Source organism: Coenobita brevimanus, chromosome 21, assembly GCF_032717465.1.
Source record: "Coenobita brevimanus isolate Jiangsu-jjx chromosome 21, ASM3271746v2, whole genome shotgun sequence".
NCBI classification, from domain to species: domain Eukaryota; kingdom Metazoa; phylum Arthropoda; class Malacostraca; order Decapoda; family Coenobitidae; genus Coenobita; species Coenobita brevimanus.
In genome coordinates, this window is record NC_136974.1 from 26214301 (window position 1) to 26226698 (window position 12398).

Here is a 12398-nt window from a genome sequence, read left to right on the forward strand (position 1 = left end):
ACCGCCAATTCGCACTCCACAGTTAATCCTATGCACTCTAAATTCTAATTTCTTAACACTGTACAACACTGTAAATTCCCGTGTGATCTAATGGCGAGGTATTGTAGTTTATTCACAACAAACGAGAACGTGTGGCTTCCATTGCGATAAGAATCTACTCGGGATCGAAGTTAGGCAGTAACTGTTGGAGTGTTCGTGACGAGGAAACAGAGTTGCCAGATCACAACTGCCACATTACCACACTCCTCAATTTTCATTACCAAATTTAACTTTTCATTACCAAATTCGTAAAGCTAGCATTTATTCTTCATTAATTATATATACAAGTGGGAAATTTAACTTTTCATTACCAAATTCATAAAGCTAGCATTTATTCTTCATTAATTATATATACAAGTGGAAATACATGTAATCACTCTCATAATTAACAGCATGTTATTATTTTCAAGCTATGTAGGCTAGCAGATTAATCAGAGAGAGCAGACAATCCACCATCTCCAGCTTATGTATCCTCATACATGTAAAAAATCCGTGTGGTAATGCATTATTCTGATTCATTACCAAACGAATTTTTCAGTACCAAATTGGCCCCCATATGGTAATGAAAAATACCAAATGGCAACCCTGACAGGGGAGGGGGGAGGGGGGAGGAGGGAAGGGGTGAAGGGGCCATGGTGTAAACAGATGTTCGGTGCCGTGCGGTAATTTCAAATTATGGGTGGGAAAAAATTTGGATTTTGGGGAGATTTTTTTCTTTTTTTGGCCACTTTTGGGTTCTGAAGGTCCAGGCCCACAATGTCCGGTAAGTGGGGTGTCCAGAAAGTGGGCATCCAGATAGTACGGGGATTACTATATAACTATTATAGGCGAGGAGAAGACATGGAATAAAAGGTAGAATGGTCTTGCTACTGCTGCAGATAGGATATAATTTTTAAGAATAATTTCATTGTTGTGGCAACCATCTTCTTGCTCTATCATAACTATAGCATCTGAAAATAGGGTTGTGTATTGCAATCATAAAGAGTTTCCTTAAATGGTCTTCGAAACTAGTGCATCTGTATTTGAAATCCTGGGATGCCAATAGATAAAAAACATGGGGTTATGCTGTGCACTGCGCGCGGAGTAATACATTACACATTCATTCAAATCGATAAACATATCTAAGCGTTAACTTCTAATACATCACTGCCTCCTGTTATTCATTTTCCATAATTCTTAGTGGGATAGGGCCATGAGAGGACGATGCGGACGTCTGTCAGATTATATGACTGTGGTATGTAAAATCATGCTGAGAGGAGTGTGGTGGATCAGGCGAGAGAGAGGAGCAGTCAGGGAGAAAGACTGAAAGTTGAGAAGATGAGGATCAAAGAAATGACAGATGATTACAGGACAGAAGTAGAGGAGGAGTTAGAATCTGTGAATTGGAATAAAGTGGGTCTGGTCAGCCTGTGGAATGCATATAGGGACTGCTTAGTTAGGAATGTTAAAGCGGTGTGTGGTGTGGCAAGAGTAATAACAAAGAAGAAAGGTACGGCATGGTGGGATGATGAGGTTAAGAGACCAGTGGAGTAAAAGAGGAAGAAGTGTCTAAAGTGGCTACAGGACAGGGGTTCAGCTGAAATGAGAACTGAATATATATATGGAGAGCAAGAAGCACATAAAGAGACTAGTGAAGAGGAAAAAGGTGGAGGTACATGATGATCTAGGAAGAAAAATGAATGCAAGCTACTCTGAAAATAGGAAGTTATCCTGGAAAGAGGTGCGGAAATGTAAAGTGAAAGTGGAAAGAAATGTGACAGTGTGAAGGGTGTCCGTGGTAGATTATTAACCTATGAGGATGAAGTATGGACCAGATGGAAAGAATATTTTGAAAGCCTGATGAATGGGAATAGAGAGAGCAGGGTGGCTGTAAACATGATTTGTTTTGGGGGGGATGTAAAGAAGGAATGTAGTGCCAGGAGACGTTACACTCGCACACGAAGTGTTGTGAAGCGGCAGAAAATAGCAACGCAGCTAGGGTTGATGAGGCGTATGCTGAGATGATTAAGTGTAGTGGAGAGGGTGGAATGAAGTGCTTGTTGGAGATATGTATAAAGGCATGGATGAGTGAAACTGTGCCAGCAGAGTGGAAAAAGGCTGTGATTGTACCCCTGTACAAAAATACAGGTGAGCGAAGTGAATGCAAGAATTATCATGGGATAAGTTATTGAGTGTGGTAGAGAAGGTATATGGAAGAATTATCATACCGAATGCAAGACAGATATCAGAAGTCCTAGTGAGTGATGAACAGGGTGGCTTTAGGAGTGGCAGAGGATGCGTGGATAAAATATTTGCAGTGAGACAAATAGCAGAAAAGGCTTGTGAAAAGGACCATAAGGTATTTATTGCATTCTTGGATCTGGAAAAAGCATATGACAAAGTGGACAGAGAAGGACTGTGGAGAGTTTTGCACATGTTCAGTGTAGATGGTAAGCTGCTAGGTACCATCAAGAGTTTTTATGATAGTAGTGAAGCATGCGTAAGGGTTAAAGGGCATCTAAGTGAATGGTTAACGATCAGTGTGGGCGTATGACAAGGTTTTGTGATGTCCTCTTGGTTGTTCAATACACACACACACACACACATATATATATATATATATATATATATATATATATATATATATATGGTTAGGGTGATGAGAGAAGTAAAAACACGAGTAATGGAGAGGGGGATGACGTTTATAATGAATGGCGATGGATGAAATATCCAAAATTTGTTGTATGCTGATGATGCAGTACTACTTGCAAATACCGAACAAGAACTTGGTACACTAGTGCAAAGATTTGCTGATGTCTGTGAGTGCCGTGCCTTGACAGTAAATGTAGAAAAGTGTAAAGTGATGGTTACTGAGAGAGAAGGTGACTCCCAGTATGATGTTACAGCGAATGGAGAGAGACTGGAATTGGTGAGAGAGACCAAATACTTGGGTACAGTGATAGAAAAGAGAGGAAAATAAAGTAATCCCTCCACTATCCGATGTAACAGAGCCAAAGGGATGTCCAGAAATTGGTCCCGTCCGGATAGTGGGCCCCAGCCTCCTGGACTTGTACTTGTGGACCCTAACTCAGAAAAACACCTATACAATTCCCTCTGGACATGCATAGCACCTATTTAAGACCCAAATCACACCAATAAGGGACATAAAAGACTGAAATAAATGCAAAAGAACCACAAAATGAGGTTTTAGAGGTGAGTTTATACAATATTTAACATTCTGAGTACTTACAACAAGTCCCTGGCTCCTGGACTGGTAGTTATGGACCCTAACCTAGCCTAACCCAGAAAAACACCTCCCTACTGCACATGCATAGCACCAAGACCCTATTCACACCAATAAGAGACATAAAAGAGTGAAATGAGGTTTTAGAGGTAAGTATGGAAAATACAGTACAATATGAAACATTCTGGGTACTTACAACAAGTCCCTGGCCATCTCGAAGAATAACCCGCCTCCTCTCAGACTCTGACAGTAAAAAAGAATTCCTGAAGCACCAGCAGTACACTGTACATGAGGTCTTGCACTGAACTTAAGTCATTCGCACTCAGAATTCCATTCTCTTAACACTGCGCACTCTAGTCTTACTTGCGCTCCATTGTACCTTAATGAAATAAGTGTGGCACTCTGCACTTAAAGTCTTTGCACTCATAAATCCATTTTCTAAACATAACACACTCTAGTTTATTTTCGCTACATTGAAAGTCTATAAAATCAGTGTTGCACTCTGCACTTTAGTCTTTGCACTCAGAATTCTGATTTCTTAACACTATGCACTGTTTTTCACTGCACAACACTGTAAATTCCCGTGTGGTCTAGTGGAGAAGTTCATGCCATTTAATCACTGTCAGAGTCTGAGAGTAGCTGATGCAGGTGGCCTAGGGGTGTGTTGCTGGGTCGTGGTGATGGAGTACCCACTGCAGACGACTCTGAAGAGAGGCGCAAACTCACGTCAAGTGGTGATTCCACCGAGCCTGATGTGCTGGGCTGTGGCTCAGAGGATGAGGCCCTGTCTTGAGGAGGCAATGGAGTGGAGCCAGGGCTGGGCTGAAAACGCTGTCAATGGTTGATTGATGTAAGGAACGACGATTTTGACGATTAACGATGCGCTGTCTGAAAGCGCGCACTTCCTCCAAAAGTCCCAAGGGCCCCATCTCCCTGTCGCAGTCTGGGTGTTCCAGGTAGTCGAGAACGAACTCTACATGTTCCCAGAGTGCGCTCAGCTTGGGGATGGCTGCAGTAGTGTCATGCTGAGAGGAGTCCGCATCATAGCCACCGTCCTCGTCGGACTCTTCAAGCTGGGTACTAATACCTGCAACTAAAGATGCAATCTCGATATCAGACATGGTCTGATACCCAGAATCGCCCTCATCGTCATCCAACCACTCACGTACTTCGTCCACATCAACATCGTCCCCATGCGCACGTAGACGTGCATGGAAGTCATCCACATCAAAACCTAGGAAATTATGCTCCACATCCGTTCCGAGAAGCAGACAAGACCAACCATTTTCTAAAGACTTGACAGGGACTTCCTTCCATGCACTGGCCCAGTTGTAAATGGCAGACTTGATGTTGTACCGGCGAAGGTTTTCCAAAGTCCGCTGGCCTCGCGTGTTCCGTCCCTCCCTGCGCTCGTCCTCGTCCTCAAGAACAACCATCACCTCGTCCAGGAACTTCCTTCAGTACAGCCTCTTTGTTGCCACGATCACTCCTTGGTCCATTGGTTGGATGAGAGCAGTCGTATTAGGCGGCAGAAACATGCCCTAATGCGCCCATTCTCAGCCACTAAATCCTTGTCACACGGGTGAGTAGGTGCATTGTTGAGGAGAAGGAGGGCCTTGACCTGGTTGCGTGGGATTCCCAGTTTCTCTGTCTGGTAATGGATGACCTCCTTGACGAAATGGCGGTGGAACCAGTCTTTGAAGATCTGGGCAGTGAACCATGCCTTCAAAGCATGGTACCAAACAACAGGAAGGACATCCATCACCCCACGAAGACACCGAGGCTGCTTTGCACGGCCAACAATAACGGGCTTAAACAGGTGCATGCCGTTAGCATTGGCACAACACAAAGCAGATATCCGTTGCTTGGAGAGCTTGCGGCCAGGTACACGCTTCTCCATCTCCTGGGCTAGAGTGTTCGTAGGCAAAGAGCAATAGAATAAACCAGTTTCGTCAGCGTTGTAGACCTGACCGAGAGTGAGGCCCTCCCTGTCAATCAAGCGCTTCACCTTGTGCCAAAACTCATCTACTCCATCCTCGTTGGCATCTAAAGCTTCGCCATGAGACTAACGGTTGTTAAGACCATGTCGTAACTTGAACGCGAAGAGCCAAACCTCGGATGCCTTGAAATCTGGGGCGCCGTGAAGCCTTGTGAACTTCTCAGTAGCAGACTTCAGCTCTGTGCCACGCACCAGCACACCAGAAGCACGTTGCTGTCGATATCAAATCAACGTGGAGCAGTCGACTTCAGCATACTTGGGAGTAAACATCATCTTCCTCTCCACGTTGTGTTTGCTTTTCGACGAGAAGTCAGCCGTGTACTGTATGAGTTTGTTGGGGATCTCTTGATATAAAAAAAAGCAGATCGGGCCAGGCTGAATTCACAAAGCATGCGTGAGGTAGACCATCCCGCATCCACCTTGTCCAATATCCCTCTTCTTCTCCGGAGTCAAAACCACTCTCTTCCTCTTCTCAGGCAGCAGGGCCACCATCACACACACTAATAAGAGGCACGAGAGCAGCAACAGAGCCTGCAGCAGGTAAGGCACCACCACAAAAGCGAGCACATGGGCAGCCACGATCACGAGTGTGCACTCACAACAAGAGACGGGCGATAAGTGGGGAGGATGCAGGGGCGCTCTAGCAGATGGCGGCAGAACTATACACCCAAACACAGCTGGCCCGCGCCGCGCATGCCGAGTTCAAATTATGGGCGGAAAAAAAGTCAGATTTTTTTCCCGAATTTTTTGCGATTTTTGGCCCATTTTGGGAATATTGGATCCCAGGATCAAAATATCCAGTAAGTGGGGATGTCCAGAAAGTGGGCGTCCGGATACGGGGATTACTGTATGCAAAAGAAATGGAAAGTTGAGTGACACAAGGAAGAAAGGTAGCTGGTGCAATGAAGGTCTTGATAAGAAACAGAGGCCTGAGTGTTGCAGCTGCACAAGGATTACATGAAGGAGTGTTAGTGTTAACTTTAACATATGGATGTGAGACTATGGTGTGGCATGAAAATAAAAAGTCAGGAGTAAAAGCAGTGGACATGGGACTGCTGAGGAATGTATGTGGAGTATAGAGAGTGGATAGGATGCGAAATAATGTGATTCATGAAAGATGTGGAGTGAGGAAGTTGGTGGACACCAGAATCAAAGAGAGTGTACTGAGATGATATGGTCATATGGAGAGAATGGATAACAACAGTGGTGAAAAAGGTATATCTGAGCTACTTTGAAGGAGGGAGGCGGCAAAATAGGCCATGGAGAAGGTGGAGAGATATGATGGATGAATGTGTAAGGAAGAGAAGTGTGGAAGTCAGTGAGGCTAGGGAACTGACAAGAGATTGAGCTGGCTGGATGAATGTTGTGAGGAGAAGTGCATGATCAGAGATTTGGCAAACCTTTTTAACGTAGCTGCATCCAGATTGATTCTATCGAATATGTTTATGTGAAGCTACAGAATGTGGTGAGTGTTTTTCACGTATCTGATACAGCCAGGATTCTGTGAGCTTGAATGATGAGTGAATGCAAGCATTGCCCACTGGATTGGGCAAATTTGGGCTGTCTGGACATTGCTACTCCTCACCTCGCCCTAGGGTGCGAAAGGAGGTTCGGATGATGATGATGATGACTTAGTGGGATATAATACATCAAGTACTGTATTTACTTGATATGACATGATGAAGGCACAGAATTTTTATCTTATATTCACCATTTTCACTGAACGTATGGCAGTGCCGAGTGACCGATGCAATCTGAAACTCTGCCATCACTTCTTGGGGAGACTGTACCGTACACTCTTGAGCACTAATTTCTGCTCAGGGGCGCCCCCTTCCTACCCCTGTATACCCACAGAAGTGGGGAGGGGGGAATGAAACAAGCTCCACCTGCCTGTACCCTAGCTCCCAACCCTTTCCCACCTCCCCCATACCCCTACCCAACCTCTCCCCCATCCATCATTCTCAGCAGGAAGTTACATGTCAAGCTTACCTCATACTTAAAACCCTTTTTTCACTCTACTATTACACAAACATAAAACACTAGGCTATGTAAAAAGTATACTGTGTATTATAACTATCAACAAGCTGCATCAGGAAATTAATGCATTGCAATGTTGAGACTAAAACAATATCATAAACAACAGCAACCCCATGCCTCATGGATTGGGCTTGCTGTTTATATTCCTCTCACACACACACACACACACACACACACACACACACACACACACAGTGGAGAGAGGGAAAAATGTCCAGGATTAATATATATCTATGAAAATATGAGGAGGGAATTAGAAACCATGTTCCTAAAGGTGCAGCAAAAAAAGGAAGACAGAAAGAAAGATTGGTTTAATAACAGGAAGTGAATGTGGCATAGAGTAAGATAAAGATATACTGAAAAAGATTGGAAAGAGTACAAAGAAGTAAGAAGTGAATAGGTAAAAGTAAGAAGGGAGAAGGAACAAAATATGAGAAGGATACTGTTAATAAAAGCAAAGAAAGGCCCCAAGTTGTTCTACAGGTTTGTTAATAGTAAAATGAGAACAAAGAACAGCATAGTGAGACTGAGAGATGGTGATGTAATATATAAAATAGAAGAGGAAATGCGCAACATTATTAATGATAATTTGTAGTCGGTATTTGTAACAGAAAAGGAATTCACAGAACCTGTAACAGAGATGCCACCCATGAAACTGGAAACAACAGGAGTTGAGAGAATTGAGATACTTCAGTCAATGAAGGATACAGATATGAGACAGACAATGGGACCAGATGAAGCAGCTGGTTGGATCTTAAAAGAGTGTGCAGACCAGTAAGTGAGGCCTATCTATGATATTAGAGGGTTTTCCACAGAAAATGGCAAGCTACCTACTGAATGGAAAAGAGCAAATATAGTTCTAATTTATAAAAGTGGTGACAGGGAGGACCCACTTAACTACAGATTGGTCTCCCTCACTAGTATAGTCTGCAAACTATGTGAAAATGTCATCAGAAAAAGATGGTAAAATTCTTCGAAGGGAACATGGTAATAACATCCAAGTAATCTGGATTTAGAGAAGGGTCATCTTGTGTTACGAACTTGTTGAGCTTCTATAGTAGACTGATTGACATTGTTCAAGAAAAGGAAGGATGGGCAGACTGTATTTACCTGGATTTATCCCGGTAAATACAGTCTACCCAGGCTATTGACAGAGTGCCACACAGAAGATTATTATGGAAATTGAACACTTACAGAGGTGTACATGGAAAATTGTTGAAATGGATGGAAAATTATTTGATAAGAGGACAAATGAGAACCATAATAAGAGACAAGTTTTCCCAGTGGAAAAAGGTAACTAGTGGAGTGCCCCAAGGTTTGGTCATGGCCCCAATCATGTTCTTGATACATATAAATGACAGGCCTGAAGGGTTGAGTACTTAAGTTTATTTGCTGATGATACAAAAATTATGAAACACATTAAATGAGCAAATTGTTGTAAGGAATTGGAAAAAGATCTAGATAAACTCTATAAGTGGGGTCAAATGGGGAGAATGGAATTAATACGGATAAATGTCATGTATTAGAAATGGGAGTCAATGATAAGAGACCAAGGTATGTGTACAAGATGGAGATGAAATAATAAAGAAGGCATAAGAAGAAAAGGACCTTGGTGTGACTATACAGGATAATCCACGATTACCGGAGGAACTCACAGGCTACTGATCAACATGAGAGTTCGTTTCATTTCCTTTTTGAAGGCTCAACATGCTTGCATGCGTCAGCCTTGGTTACCTAAAGGTTGGTCTCCGTGCTGCTCGATATCTGGCAGCCTCCCCGTTCAGTCCCTTAACTGTGAGGCCACACTTAATGACCTCGTCCCATGTCTTTTTCAGTCTACCCCTCTCAACCCCAACCCCAATATTAACGCTTCTCACTTTCTGCACCCAATTATCATCCCCCATCCTCTCCACATGCCTAAACCACCTCAAGCTACCTCTCTTCATCACAATGCCAATACACTCCAGTACCATCCTAGATCTCAACTCTTCCATCGTAAACCTTGCCCCCCCAGACCTTGCACTCAGGGATGCACTGCATATCCACCTAATCGTTGTCATTTTCGTATGTTTGAGCCTGCAAATATCCTCTTCCTTTACTGCCCAGGTCTCACTACTATACAGCAATTGCTTTGAGCTGGTGCAGGTTCATATCCAACGGTGGTTGGGGTTTACTGATCACATAATGCCACTCAGGGACAAGTGCAGCTGGTCGCTCTCATCTTACATGTCAGGACCAACTTGCGGCGCTCCAGGCTCCTACACTCCTCATGGGGCAACAATGGATTAGATGATGTATGAATGATGAATGAATATCACATTCTTCCTCTGAACACTAATTAGGTTATCCTGTAAAAGTATCTGAGACTCACATTTTGTCTTGTATACCTCTTTTCTAGTCCTACACTTGACAGGCAAGTATTCCTCTTTCTCTTTATAACCATCCCTTCTCCATTCCTGAAAATGACTTTCTCCTTAACTGCAGCTTCTACACCCTCATCCCACCACCATGTTACTTTATGTCACAGGGGAGGCCCCTTGTCCATCCATACACTGAATCAGCAACTCGAAGGAGACTGTTCTTGAAAGCTCTATACTCTTCATTAACATTTCTGTCAACATATTCCTGCTCAGCCACCACTCTACTCATCTCGCTATAAAGGACATCCATTACTGTCTGTTTTTTTTCTACTTTCATATTTTCTTCCTAGGTGCATAGGTCCTTTACTTCATCATCCACTCAGCACCATGTCACACATGAGAAATATGTGTTGTTGCACACACTCTTCACTTCCTGTAACTTTAACATCTCTTACCAACCTCCTATTAGCCCTCATGACCCAGAAATATTCTTATCTAGGTACTATTTCCCCCAGACTTGTATGCAATCAACCTACTCTCTCTCTTCCTAAAATACGTGTTGCACATGATCATGTTCATTGCCTCCCCAAACTCGAGTATCTTTTCGTCTTCCAGATTCCTCGTACCATATATGCATCCCCCATGTACCCCTCCATATCCTTCAGCTGCTTCACCCACATGACCATTTAGGTCCCCTCCTAAAACTACAATCTCATCAACCCCTAAGCTACTTATTACAAGTATCAAACTGTCCTACAATCTATCTTTTTCTACATCATTCAAGCCAGTCTGTTGAGCATACGCTAATATAAATACAACTGTCAGCCTACCGAAAAAAATGCAAAATGCAGCATGGTGTAAAGGAACCTAACATGTTATGTACAGATTCCTAAAACATTATGTGCAGAGTATGAAATGCATCTAAAGTTCCAGTGTCAGTTCTGAGAGAGTAATAAGCAGATCCCTAAAATGCAATACACAGTGTAACATGAGGGATCCTAGGGCGTCACATCTCACCCTCTGCCTCTTATTGTCACTGCGGTAGAGCTGTGAGTTGTCTGCATCATTTCCTGCCGCTTCCACCTTCTCAACCTCCATTGGCTCCACACCTGCAATATATATATTTATACCACAGTGGCAATAAACTTACACACTCCATGTACATAATTAAGTAATTAAACCTGCAATATACACCATAATGGTCACTATTACTCAGTCAGAATATTCATTTTAACCTCCTACACCAGACAACTTCTTTACAATACAGTATTCACCTTAGCAGACCCATTTACTAGAAAGTTAATGATGGATATAATCCCCCTAGTCTGAAAAGTTTATCTGAAGGTAAATCATCTGGAGATTATATATACTTTTACTGCAGGGGTTTATGTAATGCACTGATCCTTAATACCTCAGATCTCTCTCTTATGCTGAATAAAATCATCTGGTTGTGGCATGAATAATAAGTTAAAAATCCACGAACTGAAAGTGTCATCTTCAGTTCTAAAACATATACTGTGCATCTTATAATTAAACTTCTGTCATGCCAAACAATTCTATTTTACTGTAGGAAAAAACTTCTGCAAGTGAAGAGATTAAAATATTGCTCTGAAAGAGAAAAGGACAAAATGCATAACTCAAAATCTTACATTTCACACACAGAAGCAGACTGTTGGAGAGAATGATTTGGCTCCTGAGGGACATGATGACTGTGACACTAACCTACTCAACATGATGTCCTTCAAACAGTATTTCCTCTACAGACAGATGGTATTTTTCAGGTTTGGAGACCCCTCGTAGCTATGGGGTTGGAAACTGTCTCAATCAACTACTAGAACACAATGATGCCTTGATTTATTCTATGTTTGCTCCTGTCAGACAACTCTATTCATCTTAGAAATTCCTTTTGTGTAAGGAGTTTGAAACAGTCTCCATTAATCCCAAGGTCATGATGTGCTGCTTATTTTATTCTGAATACTGCCAGCCAATTTAGATTAAAGAAACAAGACACAAAAGAAAGAGGAGCCATAGTCAGAAGAAATGTTTGCAATAAAAGACTGGTAAGATGTGTGAGAAAGAGAGAGAGAGAAAGAGAGACTTTGTATCTCAAAGACTTTGCGGTCCATACCAAGATACTTCATCCTTGCTTGCGAAGCAAATCCCATTCTTAATCATTTTTGTGCACTTAAGACCCTATCAATGTTTTTTTTTTAAATACTCTACTGTAGTACTATTAACAACTGCCGTGAGGAGTCTGTTACAGGTGGAGCAGATCTTGTTCATGAAAAAGCTCTCACAAATGCTTGGTGTTCAATCTTTTCAATTCCAGCTTCCAACCAAGGTTGCATGTTAAGAACTATCTATAATCAAGATTGTCAAACTCATTCAGTATTTTAAACACATCAAGGCTGACCTTGCAGTCTATGGGTTTCTAATGAAAACAGTCCCAGAGCTCTCAGGCAATCTTGATAATTCAGTCTCCTGATGGATGGAATACATTTTGTAGCTCTAGCTTGAACTCTTTTAAGTTCATCTGTGTGCTTCCTAAGAGATGATAACCAGAACTGCAGAGTATACCTTACTCCTGAAGGGCCATACTAAAAAGTTAGAGCGTATAAACAATCTCTTTATTCAATATGACGAAACATCTCTGGATGTAGCATAGCAATTTCTGGGACTTTTCTCTACTTCGGTGCAATGTTTGGAAAACTTTAGGTCATTACTGATCATACACCTAAGT

At 42.4% G+C, this 12398-nt stretch overlaps 1 protein-coding gene across 1 annotated transcript in view; it reads right to left on the bottom strand.

Annotated features, from left to right (window-relative positions):
* Ube4B (Ubiquitination factor E4B) overlaps positions 1–12398 on the bottom strand; it is a 645009-nt gene that overhangs the window by 603647 nt on the left and 28964 nt on the right. The window contains exon 4 of the mRNA XM_080266571.1: positions 10676–10767. Within this exon, the coding sequence (XP_080122697.1) occupies positions 10676–10767 (92 nt within the window). The remainder of the gene's footprint in view (positions 1–10675; positions 10768–12398) is intronic.